Source organism: Postia placenta (genome assembly GCF_002117355.1).
Source record: "Postia placenta MAD-698-R-SB12 unplaced genomic scaffold POSPLAscaffold_16, whole genome shotgun sequence".
Taxonomy (NCBI): Eukaryota; Fungi; Basidiomycota; class Agaricomycetes; order Polyporales; family Adustoporiaceae; genus Rhodonia; species Rhodonia placenta.
The window spans coordinates 434,865-453,124 of NW_020169847.1; the positions used below are offsets into that span (position 1 = coordinate 434,865).

Sequence of the window (18,260 nt, forward strand, 5' to 3'; positions counted from 1 at the left end):
GTCCGTGAGGACAAGTACCGCCCACTGAAGTGCAGGTACTGAAGAGTTCGTCCCCTAAGTGGTGGCGATGTATAGTATGCTATCTAGGTATCGTAGGGTACAGTAAGGGTGCGCACCACCCAACCTATAGGAAGTGAATGTAAGTGTGTGGGTCCCGATGGAACGCCGGCAGCTGTGGGGAGTTTCGACCTAATGTCGCGACTTGAGGTCGAGCGACAGAGGAAAACCTGAAAGCTGGGGGCGTTCGACTGGTTCTTACCGAAGCGATGGTGAGCAACGCTCAAACCTAAGGCTAGGGACAAGGTAATATATTAGTGAGGTAAGAAAAGGAATACAAAGGATGCTTACTGACCTAGGGACAAGAGGTCGAAACTGAGGTCCCTAGGGCAGCAGAGGCCGGTTTATATACAGGGGAGGTTAAGGGCAGGCTGTGCGCGTTGGTCCGTGCGCAGCTGGTCTGTGCGCAGCATGCCAACGCGGCCCCGGGGGCCGGTGAGTCAGAGCGGCTGTGTCAGCAGAGCCCGAGCTGTGCCGTGCGCTGCCGCCCCATCTAATCTAATCGTACAGTAGATAACGACGTGTCCATATCAGGCAGGTAGTACAGAGGTCGCGGGTTCGAGCCCGCGAAAAGGAAAAAATTAAAAAACGGCTAGGCGCCGTACCAACTCGTGACAGCATCCTTTCCACGTGCACTTGAGATATCCCGCGGACACCGGTATGGTGGAAGGCCCGGCAGACGGTATGTCTTGTGATATTTTGTCGGGTTTCGTTTTGTGGTTCGAGTTAGCACTTCGTGGATAATTGGAAGTGGCAAAGAGAACATAATATGAGCTCAGCTCACGTGAATGCTTCGAGACCGGCTCCAACAGTGTCAGTGTTGTCACGACCGGGGTGAGGTCTGATACGTGTCAAAGTGCAGGCCCGAGATCTGCTTAAATGCAGCAAGCAACGCGCAGGCTCAACGGAAGGAAATGATGAAGTGCAGACAAAGTAACTGCGGCTCAAACATAATGACTTTCATTGTTGCGGGAATAGTACAACCCACGCAGAAGCACTTACTAGGCCTGCCCGTTTGTGGAAACCCGGGATGTGACATTGTCTTCGAAGGCTTAGGAATGTGAACATAGGAATTGCGTTGAGCTTGGAGTGTACAGTCCGTATGGAGGGCTGGACAACATCACGCACAGACATACAATGGGGAAGCGGCGTTCACTAGACCATTGTACATCGCCCTTCTTGACCGCATGAAGTACGTCGAAATGGCAGTCACTCCCGAGAACAATCAATAATTATACATGTTGGAACAAGGGTGCGAACGGCGCGGGGCGCGTTTGTCCACGGGCGTAGCGATGCCCGTAAGGGACAATCGCGTGCGGTACGTACATCGCGCGGGGTTGTTATATACTACGATAGGGGCCTCCGGCCCCCGGCTACTCGCGCGCCCGAGCTTTCGAGCTCGTTCCTGACCACGCGGGGCTGCGCGTTTCAACAATACAATGCGTGCGCCGACCTTGCATGTAAGTCTCTATACTGCACTAAATACCTGATAGTCAGTAACAAGTCCGTTCAGTAACGCGCCGCGTCAAGCTGCGTCCACAAATGCCCGTCACGGATAGGTCGCATTGTAGAAGATGTCTACAGACCCTATGCGTCAGCGATTTCTCAGAATCGAAGTACTTGCTGCAATGGCGCGGCATCCCGGTGGCATTCTACAGTGTCAATTCATGAGCTCCACAGGGACCGAGTGCTCACGCTCCAACGAGGACTGTGTTTGTCACATATACACATGCAAGATGACTCCACAATAATACAAAAGAAACATACGTAGATACAGAGGATATGAGCAATCTGCTTGTACGGTGAACACCCTCCATGGACGGGCCAGAGCCTGAGGTCGCGTTCACTGTTGGTTTGTAAAGTTCTGTTTGTCTTTCACACTGCGGACACAGTGGACGAAGGAGAAAAATGGCAGGTCGCCAATCTCGTTGTCGGTTGAGCTCGAGGTTAGTCTGAAAACAATCAATGCCAGGGGTCAAGCAGAGGTCCAACAAGGTCCAACAGATGATCGATCGCCTCTGGCAACCATTAGGACCCCAGACACACCTGCCGCTCGCATTGATGGCATAGAACAAGTGAGGTAACAACCGACCTCGATGCAATCGTGGATATGGACATGCCATGTAGCGTACAATGCCGAGTTGCATTGGTCATTTAAACTCCAGATTCTAACCTAGAAATACACAGCCTTGCAGTAAACTTCAGGATATATACCATCTGTTCAGACAAAGGTCCGAACAGACCCACAGAGCTCATGTCCATTGACCAAATACACAGCACATTGATTCCTAAAGAGAGGGTAACAGGATACATCGACTACAGATACAATTCAGATGGTATACAGGGACTAGATGCGATGAAGGTATAGATACAGCACTGTTGAACAACATGACCACAAGCGAACCACAGCTAGACAGCACAAGAAAGCAGGAAGGATGAGATGCAAGCACTATGAACGTGGAGAGAGAATAAGATAGTTCCGACACTGAAAAAGTAGATCATGCTCGGTACGAAGGCTGCTTCGCATACATCGCCCGCTCGTCCTTCTCGGCAAGGAGCGTTTCTCGATCTCCTGACTGGAAAGACCTCGTCTTCAGAAGGTTCTTCAAGCACTTCTCCAGCATCATCCGCTTGTGGAACGCGTCCTTGCGATGCGTACCTCCGCACACCTCGCAGAACTCGACCTCGTGTCCACACAGCCAGTGCACAGACTGGCAGTGCCTAGGGAATTCTTGCCATGACGACGTCGCCTTCGTGCTTGCAGAATGCCCAAGCATCCGCCCTTGAACGCATTCCGCATGCGGACACCAGCACGGTTCGCTCGCCTTGACGATCGTCTCCTGCGTTCTTGTGCGGTTGAGTCGGCGCGGCGCATGCACTTGCCGCATGTGCTCTACCACGTCTCTCACCGTGCCGACAGAACCCTCCTTGTGGCAATTCCAGACGCACCGTACCTCCGGCTCGATCTCTGGACCCGTATGCCTCAGGAGCGGCTCGTGGGTCTGTACATGCGCCCACATGTCATTCACCGCGGGCACGTCGCGAACATCACATTGGGGCCATGTGCAATCGCGAGCATGCGTCACTGCCCGCGGCCCATTCACGATTTTTCTCCGCTTGCGCGGAGGCACCTCTGATGATTCCGGCTCCTTCCGTTTTGTGCCATGCTGGGAGCTGTACACATCGAAGATGGAGTGTCAGTAATCATATGTAAGTGCTGGGATGCGTGACACACACCTCGATGACGATGATGCAACAGAGTGCGGATGGTTCTCGTCAATCTGGCCGGAAGGGGCGCCAAAACAGGCAGAAGATTTCAGAACCGTAGCCCTGAGGGAAGAGGACCAATGTCAACATTTTAAAAATCTGGATGAGGAAACATTACTTCGGCGCGATCCCCCGTGAATGAATGATATCCCAGCTAGATAAAAGGTAGCTGCAAGTCAGCAGCGATTAATGACCGCCAGCGCAAAGACATACAGGCTGGGTAATAGGACGGAGAGGATCAGAGCCTCTGCCTCTACCGTGGGGTTCTCGCTAAATAAGGTGTTTTCCTCATGAGTCGATAACTCTTGAGACATCGGGGTCCTACCTTACGAGGATCTCCTCGATATGTGCTTCGCGGTCCTTGATGTTGAGTGCGCAATCGACCGCGCTACAGATACATGAATGAGTACAAGCGGCCACATGGTTCGGAATTGTTATGAAGGCAGTACCTCGTGTTGCAAAGTCGGTCGACATCAATGATGTCTTCCAGCTTAAGGTCAGTGGCGTCGATTGCGGGCATTGCTATTGCTATATGACCATATTCGGAATTATAGGAGAAGATTGGTGGGTGGGTAAAAAGGGAGAAGGCGGGTGTGGGGGTAGAGAGGGAGAAGGCGGGTGTGGGGGTGAAAGAGAAAGGGGAGGCTCGTCCATGGGTCGCCTCTTAAACCCGCGCGCTAGAGGAGGAAAACAGACCAAAATAACGCGTCCACCGCGCACGCGCACGGCAGCATATGCGACCAAATACACCACGCACCAATTGTCCCCGAAAGCATCATACAACCCTACATTCGATACCACGCACAAAGGACCGTGCAATCAATGGCTCAGAGCCATTGGACTCGTGGTTATCACCGCATATGAACATGCCAGATGCCTAGCCGTCTGTGCCACTCAACGCCATCATCTCCTCCAACCCGCATGAGTCACATAGCGCGACGCGACTGCTGGTTATTGAGGTGCCTACTTCAAGAGATAGACACCGCCGTAACCTTGCCGCCGTTGAGAACAAATACAAAATCCCCCAGCACAATGCTCGCATGGTTTCCCCCCGTACTGGAAACGGCGACGAGTCTCCCTCAACAACGCTGCGATCCTTGTCTCCGACGAGACACCGAATTTGGACTCACCTGCTCCCGCGAACCATAAGCCACATCCCGCACCCAGACTATCCCCGAGGTCGTCCTACACTGTCCATGACCGGGCACCGACGGAGAAGGGCTCGACAGCTCAAGAATAAGAGTGGCGTCAATTGATAGTACACTTGTACAGTGCGACTTCATCACCTTGTAGTCTTAGCCGTTAGTCGGTGGTCTGCGCAGATGCCCCCAAATCCTATCCTTCCCTGTCCGTCACATCGCATGGCAGCCTGTGCAGATCAATTTTCACATTTTGTCCCGCAGACGAACGTGGGTCGTCCGGCATGTAGCTGCGCGACACATTCAACTCTGCCGCGTCTCTTCGGGGTACCACTGAACAATATCAGTTGAGTCAGTTGCTCCACAGACCACCCACATCCAACGACATTGGATGAGACGTACCAGAGGGAGTTACATCCCTTTTGACCGATCTTGCGAGTACATCGCGCGGCCTGAACGGAGCTGCCTGGACGAGGGAGTCTTAAAGGAACACTCAGAGAACATCTATCTGGCAAATAGTGCATCTTCTTGCCAACGGATTTCACCCAAAGCCCGGCGCGACGATACGGAGGGAACCCCAATTTGGGGTCGTCAGGATGTTCAAATACTCGATATCGCTCTTCATGGTCTGTGCGCTTCTTTTCGTTGTTAGTCACTCGATGCTCTCCAACGTTTCCCTCGTCAGCTTGGCTACAGACATTCCCCAAGCGTGGATGGACTCACCTGCATTCATGGGTGTACGAAGCAAGCAAGTGCTGCGGCCTTGAAAGGCCACCAAGCCACAACTCCATGGGTCAAAGCGTTCGGCGCCACTATCAACCCCTTTTCCACAACTCCACCACCTAGTCACTCCCGTCCGCTGTGGCACCGACCCTTACAACGTTTCCAATGTTCGCGCATTGGCCACGATTGCTTGCTATGGTTCACGCACTAGGCTTACCTTCCCATGGCGACGTCAGCCTTGAGCGCGCCGAACGGTACCTGTGCGGCTCTCGACAACCATCTATCACAGCCAGAGATAGAGCGACTCACTCCGGAGGTTGCACGCAGGGGTACTCGAGACTATGTTGGAGAATTGCATTGGTGTGTATTGGCGGGATGTTCTACATATGTATCCCACCCACCGTCTATTCTTCTACGCCCGCCACATGCAGAGGGCATGCGCTAAAAGAGCTCGAAGTGACCGCAGGCATCATAACGAGGCCGCCAGATTGCGGGCTCTCACACCATGGGGATGTCCCGGCATACACAAGGCGTCCAGTGCAGAAGCCTGAAGGGAATCTGAGCAGTGCAGATGAGGAACGTCAGTCACTGCTGATCCATGCGGACAGAAGATACACTGACCTATGCGAGCATCGCCGTCTGGCCACAAACATCACGTACAACCAGGTTTCAAGTTACACGACTCGCTAGCAAAAATAGAACCCGGAACTATGGTATACGCTCCCAGCCCGCGAGCAGTCGCAATCACAAGTAACACCAACTCTCAAATCATGCAAACACTCTGGAGTAAAATGACAGAGCATCATGAGTCTTGACGGAGTCCTCTGTCAAACTTACAGGGAAAGCCAAGTCCATTGGTTAAATGGTATGTCACTCCCGAACGTAACGCTGCATCACGAACTTGAAAAGAACGAAATGCTACATGAATTTGTGCAGCTACAAACTTTGCAGTTTCCTGTATTGTAGGCTACACCAGCGGTGACAGCACGAAGTTGTCTTGATTCTTTCAGGTCAGAGCTGCTCATCATCCATTCCTGTCCGTTCGACCTCATACATTTCGTGGTGTTTGAGTAGCGTTGTATCCGATGCGAGCGAGATAATGAGGCGGTCGCTACTCGCCGCACGACCTGACGCACAGATGACGTGTCACTTACAATCGTCAACTCAGAACCACCGATGGCAAGTCCATGACGACATGAATCGCCCTCTAGATGGATGACATCTGTCTGAATCCTCGATGTCTCGAGAGCTTGCGAGACGGGTCAATAGGCAAACGCGGCAGGACTGAAATATAGCCGATGGGTTGAGAGCACGAGCGCCAGCTGAATCAAACAGCTGCGCGGGTATCGGCATCACGCTATTGTCATTTAGAGTTTCCGCCACAGCGGACTCGATGAGCGGCAGACGAAATGGTGAAGTCTTTGATTGAGGACTAAGATGTATTGCAAAGTCAATAATAAAAATCCGGAATCAGTACAGTACTTGTGTGAGTAATTTCTGCTCCCGGTGTTAGCCGAGGACCCTCGCAGAATGTCTTGTTCAAGCTTGTGCAGACAGCGCCGGAGTTTGATTTTTTAGAAATGTCGGCTGTGTGAGGTCAGAACCTTGACATCTGTATCCCGGCATTGACGATCATGAAAATGTATCTCTAGTTACATTACATCGAGTTTTAGAATGAAACATGGAGGCAGATCGCAAATTCTATTTAACGTTGTAGCCATGGTCGATTCGGATGAGAGACGCCGTGTGTATTTCAGCCTCAGCTGCAGCCACAGCAGGAGTTGCCCGATTTGGATGTTCCTATGTGCCCATGGTGACCTGGATCCTGCTGTCGATGCATGTGCTGGCGAAATAGATTCACCATAATTCTGCTCTGTCGGAACTGTAACCTTATTCTTGTGGGCTGGTAAACCCAATCCAAAGCCACCGGTTTCAATCGCCCCGCTCATGGACTGTATGATGACTCACATTTTTCTGAACGGGGAACTTAAAAGATTGCCCCTTCACTTGAATCATCCATGTCTTCTCTGCAAGCCCGGGGTTTGCTCAGACATTGATCTTCACTAACATCAATATTCGTCTTACGGTGCGTCGCATACATGTATGATCCGAGTCCAACGTGCATGTAACGGTTTTACACAAACCGTAAACATCACAATACGAAAGCATCATCGACATGTCGTTGGAGAAGTTCGCGGTAGCAGCTCTGGCAGTTCGTTCGCTCCTGCCTGAAACATCTCAACCTCTCCATATATGGCAGAGGAGCTCGTAGCACGCAGATCCGATAAATCCAATGTGTACCATAAATTGTGGAATTTAGATATTGTCTGTGGCGCCTTAGGCAACATTGTGATCATAGTTTGCTATTCTTGCTTCATGCATTTGTATGTTGGGCGCGAACTACTTCGAGGACTGGCGGGTGATGTCACAGTCCAACGTATGTAGCGTGGTAAGTCATCATCTGTATCTTAGCAAGATCTGCACTGACAGGTGCAACCCTTGATAGGAGCATGAGACCGTCAAGCTGCCTTGTAGCCCATTTAGACACCCACTGAGGTGGAGCAAATATGCCATATATGAGAACATAGACTCCACGATCATAGGGCTCAGAGTCAAAGCAGACGATCGATCATACATAGCGGACGCAAGGAGTGATATGCAGGCGAACTGACCTTGTTGCCGTAGGTCCGGCGCACGAGCAAGACGCATGTGGTGTTATATGCTCGAGTACGACCGACCACGGAGGTCCACATACAACCTGGGTTGTCGCGAGGCCTTGCCGCCTTCAATTGCTTGAATGATCATTGGCCAGGGGAAGGCACAGCGAGGATAAAGAGCTCACCAGACGAGATTCAGGCCGTTCACAGGCCGACCATCATGGACAAGAACCTGAAGGCCGCCTGTATCGGGATGCAATGTTTCCCTTGCCAAGACTATATGGGGCCCACAGAATCACGCAAGCAGATGTGATCGAGGACGCATTTTGCAATCGACAGTAAGCAATGAGTGGTCACAGCATGACAGACTAGCATGGCTTATACTGCAGATCACCACGGCTTCGGCCACCCGTGTAAGGCCCTCGGCAGTACACTGTTTGCTGCTTGATACATCGCCACGCACCGAAGAAAACTTGGCACTAACACAGCGTCCACAGCGCGCCATGCTCTGTGACTTGTGAATGGATTGTTCATCGATTCCAAGAGAGCTTGTTACTGCGCAATGGTTGCGGCGGGAAGTAGCACTCGGTCGTTTCCGACGTGGAGTGATCCAAGGCTTCACCAACTGTCCTGGGTCAGACAATGTGGATGATCATGAAGGTAAGAAGCCTACTACGTGAATTCGATGTTATACGCCCCCTGGTTCAGAAAGCTTTGCCGCAAGAATCGAGGAAAGCTTGTCAAACCGACAAAAATAGGTTAGTATCGTATCCAACAATAGTGAGCGAGCGAGCAGACACAACTGCGTGGGCACTTTCACTGCACACTGTGACGTTGCTGATGCTTCTTCTTCACCAGGACAATGGGGCGCGCACCAGGCTGTGGGGGCCATGTCTGATTTTTCTTCACACTGTCAGCTCCGGGTCAAATTTCAGGCTCTACTCTTTTAGTTCTCTACCCAGTACAAAGGGATCCGTAAAGCCAAGTGCTAGAAGCGAAAATGGGAGTGAAGAGGAACGCCCCAGATGCACGGGAAGGAGGACGGTGAGTGGCACAGTAGGTGGACCCCGATCCATCGCCGAATCTGGTATGTGCGTTGTACTTTAGGTCGCTCATGGCGACCGCAGCTTGCATTATGGCTTATCTGAAACAATCTGTAGGGCTACAGAGCTCGCATTCGACGCGAGCGTGACTTCTCGTTGGTTGTTGAACGCGTGAACTCTATTATCCACCTGCGCGCTTCCCATGGCTTGACAGCGTTCCCGCCACGGTCCGTGTCTATTTAACCCGCGAGTCGCCTTGCTTGTGTGCAACCAACGATACCCCACATCATTTCTTTCCCTACCCTGAACAGAATCAAAGCCAAGACTCATCTCTCAAAGAAGTCACTATGTCTATGCCTTTCAGCTTCGGCGTGTTCGCTTCCGAAAATGACGGGTACGATGATATTTCTACTCATTGTATTGGTGCTAAAAATATTCGCAAATTCAAGGAATATCATTGACGCGTTGCGGTCAGGAAGGCCAGCATCGCCTTCTGCTCTCGACGCTCTCATGCACTTCAGGCCTCGACATCGATCAGCGTACTTCAAGCGGAGGTACGTAGAACTCGACAGCGACGCCGAGGAAGAAGACACGGATGCCGTCGAGGGCCTCTATTCAAGCCAGGCCGTGTCTTACAGCGATCGCGCTTCCATGTCACCACCGCGGAAGAAGCGCGCGCTCGGCGCCAGCCACGAAGAATCGGAGGCGGACTGCGATGAAGAAGAGGCGATTGTCGAGGACACACAGGCATCAAGTTCCTCGAGTGCCCTTCGACGGTGCACCTGGCACACATGTGCTGCAGAGGGCGACGACGACTTTCTCGTCGCCCACATTCTCTCCGTGCACCTCCCGCTGAAGCGGGGCTTCCACAGCGGACCAGCGGGCGTCACTTGCGAATGGCGCGACTGCAGGCACACCGGCACCCCAGAGTCTGTGTGGCGACACACGAAGGAGGTCCACAAGGCGGACGCCCAGCAGCTGGCAACCCAGCTTGGAGGCGTCGGACGCAACGGAACGTTCCGCTTTCCGTGCCAGCGGGAAGCTTGCCGGCTCAGGGCGTTGAGGGCAGAGCCTGTGGACGACCAGGCGGATGGCACGGAGCGACAGATTGGCACCGTGCAGTGGACACAGTTCAAACGGCACTGCGAGTCCGTCCACTGGAAAGCTGGCTCGCTAGTAGCCCGCTGCGCGCTTTGCGGGTTCGTCGACCGCAGGGAGTCCTGGAAGCGCAGGAACCATACAACTGGGTGCCTGAGCCGGTTCATGGCGCTACCTGCCTTCATGCGTGGGGACGCGACGGACGAGAGCTTGCTCTCCTACCAGTATTCCTCCCGGTGACCCGCCGATCACTTACCTGCATCTCGCTTTCCTTTCGTCTCACTGACTCCGCAGCATATTTTTATTACGCGCATCGGTACATACTGTACACCGTCCACTGCTCTCCTGTTAATTGTCTCGTGCTATCATCTGGTTATTTTTGCTCGCTTATCCGCATCATCTTTGCTCGTGCATTTGTATTGATATCCCGCATCATCCATCAATGCTCTTGTCTATCTGCTACATTGTTACGTCGTGTATCCAATAAAAGTTCCTCGCCGCAGGGCAGACACTATCCACACGTCATCCAGGCCTCCCCAGGGCACAAGAGCTCATTATACACATATATTGTGACATATTCAACGGCATCTATAAGTCTATTCTAAGCGCACATATAATCTCGTATAAACACATCCGCACCCTCCACCAACGCCAAAGCGTCGAGCTCCATGCCTCAGAGGTGCTTCCTCAGCGTCCGAATCTCCGCGCCTAGGTCCAGCGCGCGCTGGCCCTCGAGCCAGAGCATCGCTTCTGCAACGCCACCCATGATGCTGTCAGCACACGACGTAGCGCAGGAGCACGCGACACACCTTTGTACGTCTTGGGAACGACGCGCCGCGCGAGGGGCTTGCCGCCGTCAACGCACCACGTGAAGCGGAAGTCGTTCGTCGTCTCCTCGCGGCCCGTCGCGACGTCCACCACGTTCGCCTGCACGCCGACGTGCTGTGGCGCAGAAGACGGAACCAGAGAGTCAGAGTTTCAGGGGGGGGGGGGTCAAAGAGTCAGGGGTCAGACGTCAGTGCGCTGCGACGTGAGTGGGACTTACGATGAGCCCGGGGAACTGTTCCGTCGACGACGTGTGCAGGACGTGCGAAGTGAGGCGCAGAATAGAACCGATCGGGACGGGCTTAGCGAACGCGATGCCGTCGAGCGAGAGGAAGAGGACGTGACCACCCGTGTACAATACCGAATTGGCGAAGCCGAGCTGTGCGGGAACTGGTGAGATGACGATGAGAGACACCAGCAGCAGCACACACGCACCTCATACGCGAGCCGCATCAGGTATCCTGCAGGCAAAAGGCGCGGCTGAGCGCCACCCGATACTATATCCAGCGTCCACACTCACCACCAAAGATCTTCTGGTGTACGCTGCGCCATGCATCAGTCGGGGGCGGTCAGGGACACGGGAAGGCGCGCGACGCACTTGCGCTCCTGGGGGAACATCATGAGGCACTTCTCGAGGCGCGTGTCGCCCATCCACACGCGCTGCATGCCGTCGGGGCTCGCATATTCCGCGTCCTCTTGCTGGCCATATGTGAGGAAGAGCGTGTGCAGCGCCTCGGCCTCGCGCGACGTGGGCGGGACGAGCGTCAGCGCAGCGCTCGCGCGTGTCTGGCGCTTCGTCTTGTGCGCTGTGCGTGGAAGACAACTCGGCGTGAGCGCGCGGGAAGGCGGATGCGGAGAGTAAGGGCCCACCTTCGCCGATGTTGAAGAGCATCTGGTCCTCGGGCGTCTCGATGCTGAGCGGGTTCACGGGCGCAGCCTTGTGCGTGCGCGCATCCCTGCAAACCATGAAGAACCGGCCTGTGCGTACGCGTTCCGAGTGCAAGACATGATACCATAATGCGTGATAGAAGAACCAGAGATCAGGAATGCGGAAAGGGCTACAAGGGAGGGCAGGGGGTGCGCACCGACCATAATCGTCTCCTCACTGCCGTCCTTCTCGAGCGCCTCCATGCGCACGGCGATCTCCATCGAGCTGCGGCCGGTGTGGATAACCTGACCGCTGAGGCGCATATCGCGCACGGGGTAGAGTGGCGCGAGCATGTCGAGTCTGCGGAGCGGTGAGCATATGAACTGGGCAAGCAATGGCGTGCGCTTGAGAATAGATGGGTTTGAGAAAGATAGAACGGCACAGATAGGCGTAATATCTATTCTGTCACCAGGATGCAGGGGTAGGGGAGCACAGCGTGGTGCGTATCACACTTAGACGGGGAACACGGCTACAACGCCATCGTAAAAAAGGCGCGCCAGAAGCATAATCCTCAGTAGAGAAGCTTATGGGCGAGCCGTGATAACGTTTCACATGAGCAAGCAGGAGGTGTAACAGAGACAGTATTCTCCCCCGAGAATGGGGCGATAACAAAAATGGGCCGAAAAGAGAAGAGGACAGTGGCTTACCTATCTACCGAAGCAGTGACAATGTATATGCCCTGTTTCTTCGACAACGAGTCGAAGGTAGGACCAAGCACGTGTCGATATGCAATGCTACCGGCGAGAGAGTCGAGGTGTTCCATGAGCATGCCAGTACGGATGCCACCGGAGGCGTTGATGTACTGCTCAAGGAGCTCAGGGGAGGACGCGAAGGGGAGTACGAGCTCGCAGTATGATTCGTGCATGTTTCTGGGTGTGTCTGCCGTGGGGCGGGCATCGGAGGACGTGGTGGGATCGGTGGTGCTTGGAGGGAGGTTGTTCCGGAGGAGAGCCTCAGACCAGAGGCTGCGGGAGCGGACCGGGAGGAGACTATGGCAAGGCGGCATGAGCGGGATGTTGCAAAACAAGACAAGTAACATGCGATTGGTTCGCGGAGTCTGCGCGCTTGCCTGCGGGGGTGGGTGGGTTAGCTGAGAGCACAAGGATGTTACTAGGACGGAGAGGGCGCACGAAAGATCTTAAGGAGCCTATCTAGCGTCGTGACTTCGTGGGTCTCCTCAGCCGCACCCAATTCATGCTCGCGGGTGAGTATGGATGTTGAGTTGTGGCGCGGGGAGGACGTCGACAGTCTGCGGCTCAAATTGAGGGCAGAGAGATGGGCAATTGGTGTGGCCCGGCGTGGTGTTTTATTGCGAATGCAACGGGCGAGGGAGGAGATGCTTGTTCTCGACAGCATGGTGGAATTCGAGATGGGTGTAGCTGGGGACAGGAGCTTGTGGCCCAACCCAAGGATCGCCCTGACGTCGACATTAGACGCCCGCGGGTTAGCGTCGGCCGGCCCCGTGTCGGACACGCGGTGCAGATCGATCTGTGGGACCTTGTGGTGCCGCTCCCATGTGGCCGCGTTGGCAGACTGGATACAACACATAGCAAAACACACGGTTTATATCTTAACTTATGGACTTGCTACAACCAAAATGAGTAAAGTGCCCTTGTCGACAAGACCAAAATGTCTGAATAGCAGGACCAGCACAAGTATACAAGGGACCTGCTTCACGAACGACGCCTCTGTTAATTTCTCCTTCTTACTTTGTACGTCACAATGCCTATCTCTGATTGTACGTTCTGCCCGCGCTTACATTATGGAATGACAGGTGAAGCCCAATGCCATCCGCCATTGTGCGCACTCCACCATGCATTCTTGTCTAGTCTGCTAGCGGACCGTTTTGTGCCAATTGTCAGGCACCTTCGCTCAGTATAAATACAAGGAATCTCGTCCCAACAAGATACTAATGCTACCACTCACTTCTGCTGCAATTACTCATTCTGCTCATATCGCATCCCGCCCATAATGGTACATGCATCCTTTAATCCTATATGTACGTATTTCGATTCATAACGAATGTGTTCATTACTAAATCCTTCCTCTTATACCACCTGCACCTACCTTTTCCTTCTCCCTCTCCAGATGCAGACAGATATTCTCGTCTCATAACCCCACAATTACTCATACACCATTCAAACCGAGCTAGAAGTATCGCGTCCTCCCATGATTTCGAATACAATCATATAGCAATGACAATGCACGCGTCGACACCTTCAACTGAAGACGCCACTCACGTGAAACTCGAAGACATCATTCATGTTGACAGGTTATGCGATACGAGGTACTGTCTTTATGACAACTCCGAACCGTGTGTCCGTTTGTACTTATTCATGTAATGCAGCGCGGTCGATGACGTATCATATGTTAAGCATAGTAATACACAAAACCAGGCAATCTCTCAAAGGTAGGTCCCCGATGTCTCAAGACTTATTGACCACGGAGTGAAACCCTTTGTCTAGCGAGATACCTGCGACCGAGGCAGAGGCTCTGATCCTGTCCGTCCTATTACCAAGCCTGTATGTCTTTGCGCTGGCGATTATCAATCGCTGCTGACTCGCAACTACCTTTGATCTAGCTGGGATATCATTAATTCACGGGGGATCGCGTCAAAGTAATGTTTCCTCATGGAGACTATCTAAATGTTGACATTGGTCCTCTTCCCTTAGGGCTATGGTCCTCGAATCTTCTGGCTGTTCTGGCGCCGCTTCCAGCCAGATTGACGAGAACCATCCGCACTCTGTTGCATCATCGTCATCGAGGTGTGTGTCACGCATCCCAGCACTTGCATATGATTACTGACACTCCACCTTCGATGTGTACAGCTCCCAAAATGGCACGAAACAGAAGGAGCCGGAAACATCCGAGGTGCCTCCGCGCAAGCGGATAAAACCCGTGAATGGGCACTCGCGATTGCACATGGCCCCAATGTGATGTTCGCGACGTGTCCATGGTGGATGGCATGCGGGCGCATGCACAGATCCACGAGCCGCTCCTGAGGCATACGGGTCCAGAGATCGAGCCGGAGGTGCGATGCCCTTCGACACAAGGTATACCCGCGCGTCCGTACTTCTCCAGAACGGTGCACCTGGCGCACATGTGCTGCCGAGGGCGACGACAACTTTCTCGTCGCCCACATTCTCTCCGTGCACCTCCCGCTGAAGCGGGGCTTCCACAGCGGACCAGCGGGCGTCACTTGCGAATGGCGCGACTGTAGGCACACCGGTACTCCAGAGTCTGTGTGGCGACACACGAAGGAGGTCCACAAAGCGGACGCCCAGCAGCTGGCAACCCAGCTTGGAGGCGTCGGACGCAATGGAACATTCCGCTTTCCGTGCCAGCGGGAAGCCTGTCGGCTCAGGACGTTGAGGGCAGAGCCTGTGGACGACCAGGCGGATGGCACGGAGCGACAGATTGGCACCGTGCAGTGGACACAGTTCAAGCGGCACTGCGAATCCGTCCATTGGAAAGCTGGGTCTCTGGCTCGCTGCGCGCTTTGCGGATTCGTCGACCGCAGGGAGTCCTGGAAGCGCAGGAACCATACAACTGGGTGCCTGAGCCGGTTCATGGCGCTACCTGCCTTCAGGCGCGGGGATGCGACGGACGAGAGCCTGCTCTCCTACCAAAATTCCTCCCGGTGGCCCGCCGATCACCTACCTGCATCTCGCTTTCCTTTCGTCTCACTGGCTCCGCAACATATTTTTATATAACGCGCATCGGTACATACTGTACATCGTCCCGTGGCATGGAGGGTTCTGTCGGCACGGTGAGAAGCGTGGTAAAGCACATGCGGCAAGTACATGCGCCCCGCCGACCTAACCGCACAAGAGCGCAGGAGACGATCGTCACGGCAAGCGAACCGCGCTGGTATCCGCATGCGGAATGCGTTCAAGGGCGGACGCGTGAAAATTCTGCAGGCGCAAAGGCGACGTTGTCATGGCAAGAATTCCCTCGGCATTTCCAGTCTGTGCACTGGCTCTGTAGACACGAGGTGTGCGGAGGTACGCATCAGAAGGACGCATTCAACAAGCGGATGATGTTGGAGAAATGCTTGAAGAACCTTCTGAAGAGGATGTCCTTCCAATAGGGAGCACAAGAATCCATTCACGAGCCGATCCTGACGCATACGGGTCTGCAGGTCAACCCCGAGGTGCAGTGCGTGTGGGACTGCAACCCCAAGGGCTCTGTCTATATGGTGTGGAAGATGCTCGAGAAATGCCTGAAGAACCTTCTCGGGATGAGGTCGCTCTAGAGTGGAGTGATAAGCACACTATCCTTCTCAGATGCAAACGAAGGCAAGGCAACCAGAAATAACCCTGAAGGCATCGTAGTCCCTTCTCCGGATATCTGCTCTTTCCAGACGTCTTGCACACATTTCATGCTGAATTGAATATTCGCACCTCTGCTTAGCATTCATCTATATACGCGGCGGCCTTCATGCCGATCCCAGAGCGTCCCATTGGGGTGTACACATAAGGATGTATGAAACCCCCGCCCTGTCGAACGTCAGTAGACGGATGTCGAATGAAACCGTCAATTTATTATGATTATACCCTGAGTTGCTTCTATAGGCCGGAGAGCACTTCTTTGTCAGAGGGGAAACAACACATGTATATGGCAAGGGATCCCAATGATACGTGGTTGAATTCCGCTGGCGTGATCCTACGTACTTACATTCCTTGGCGCACGGAACTAAAGGTAAGAATTTCCTTGTACGCTGCCGTGACAAGGCCCTCCCATACGCTTGCTCGTTTTCTGCACTGTACGCAGCCATCTAAGCAATGTACCTGCGAGCTGAATATGTTTCCAATACCAAAGTCTTCCATGCGTCTCAACTTGTTTAGGACGGCGGAGTGGAAGTCGGGCCAAAGGTGGCAGCTCGTAGCAGCACCTTTGTGAAGAAGAGGTGATGGGATTTCGTGATCCTCCCAGTTTTTCCGTAAAAACAGGCGGAGCCATGGCTCCCGATACAGAACCTGATTCTAAGATGAGCAATACCCGCAGACTACAAGACGTATTACAGACCCAGATAATAAATGTCGCCGGGCCAAGGTGTTTGGACATGTCTTCCACAGACGCGTTGATGGTCAAAGGAGCAGCTTCATCGCAAAGTGTCGCATAATCATGTCTACCTGCATATGCTAGGACTTCGACAGGATGCAACGGGATAGATGCTCTTCATCGGGAGACACAGATGCGTGAACATTCCATAGTCATAAAAGGCCAATTAACTCATCATATACATCTTACATACTTCGATAGCCGAAAAGACCTGATACTTCTCCGCGGCTTCAGCGAGCTGAGCCAGTGTCTCGAAAGGCACGCATAATAGATCAGGTTGCCGCTGCCGATACATATACTGGAACAGAAGTTCCAGTGCCGCGGCGGTCTCGCTAAGCTGCACGACTTCATTTTGTGTAGCAAGATCATCTCCCGGGAAGCCCTCGGAGTACATCTCTAGGTTCCTCCTATGGACTCGGAATAGTACGCCATCGCTTGACTTCATCGTGATATCAGATTCACCGGTGCAGACTACAACGATAATCCATCAGTACTAATACACAGTGTCACCGACCCTAGACTGACACCATTTGGAAACAGAAGACGCTTCCTTCATGGCTTGGTGTCTTGTGAGAGTACGGTAATACAATGAGCGGTACTTGGCGTAGGTGAGTCTTATGGCGGGACAGAAGAGAACGGACTCAACCTGAGATTGATATTCAAAAAAGGCCTCGCGGCGTGGGAGCGTGCTCTATTTGAGAAGCCCCTTGCAGGCCTCGTGTACGCGGGTTTCGGGAAGGACTGCTTCCTTCTGTAAACATGGATCCACACTGCACCACGCAAAAGGCAATATCAGAGCTATCTGTATTCCAAGCGTGGCAGCATCAGCCTCATGCACTGAATTTAGCCGTGTCGTATCTTCAGTTGAAGCAGCGAGAGTAAGTGTTCTGGATGTCCGTGGCAATAGAACATGTTTGACCTCGGTCCTCAAAGCAGAGCTCGCGGTCCAAATTGAACGTCACGCGGAACCTGCTAGCCACATCCGAGATTCTTGTTCAAAGTCCACAATGAGTGCGGGCCTTGATGTTCAAATAGGTTCGAAATTTCGGAAGTATGACAGGTGCATTCATAGTTGCCGCCTCAATGTTGCTGGAAGATGCGAGGAACGAGCGACCAACATAAGCGGCAGGGATCTCATGTCAGCGACAAATAAGCGATTGATTGTCGCAAGCGCTCGCAGATTAGGCTGGCTCACCACGGCATGCCACATAACACTCACTAAGTACACCAAAGCATCGCAATGTCGGAATGTCATCATTGATATACAACTTCATCAAGACTCGCTCATCGTGTTCAATTGTGTATAACTGACCAGCATTATTCACGGTGACGCATTTCCCATATGACTGACTAACATGGCTTTCGAGTCATCGCGAGATGGGAGGTTGGGTGAATGAATGTTTCTGCTTGTGACACACTGTAGAGAGTGATAAATTTCGTCTGAGACCCGAAGCGAGAA

The 18,260-nt window shown here is 53.2% G+C and overlaps 3 protein-coding genes across 3 annotated transcripts; 1 reads left to right on the top strand and 2 right to left on the bottom strand.

Moving 5' to 3' along the window:
• Positions 1-2,555: 2,555 nt before the first annotated feature.
• On the bottom strand, positions 2,556-3,844 carry POSPLADRAFT_1155435 (hypothetical protein; the record flags this gene model as incomplete). Its single annotated transcript, XM_024486943.1, has 5 exons — positions 2,556-3,231; positions 3,295-3,387; positions 3,538-3,594; positions 3,650-3,712; positions 3,774-3,844. The coding sequence occupies 5 exons, from the start codon at positions 3,842-3,844 to the stop codon at positions 2,556-2,558; spliced, it is 960 nt and encodes a 319-aa protein (XP_024334747.1).
• A 4,641-nt stretch (positions 3,845-8,485) lies between these two features.
• POSPLADRAFT_1049695 (hypothetical protein) lies at positions 8,486-15,992 on the top strand (the record flags this gene model as incomplete). The annotated part of the gene is made up of 7 exons (XM_024479819.1): positions 8,486-8,503; positions 8,702-8,887; positions 9,004-9,113; positions 9,251-9,280; positions 9,408-9,972; positions 15,133-15,417; positions 15,828-15,992. The coding sequence occupies 7 exons, from the start codon at positions 8,486-8,488 to the stop codon at positions 15,990-15,992; spliced, it is 1,359 nt and encodes a 452-aa protein (XP_024334748.1).
• Positions 15,993-16,762: 770 nt separating this feature from the next.
• On the bottom strand, positions 16,763-17,264 carry POSPLADRAFT_1107792 (hypothetical protein; the record flags this gene model as incomplete). The annotated part of the gene is made up of 2 exons (XM_024483313.1): positions 16,763-16,914; positions 16,973-17,264. Coding segments are annotated over 2 exons (444 nt in total), but the record flags the coding sequence as incomplete, so codon positions are not given.
• Positions 17,265-18,260: the final 996 nt, after the last annotated feature.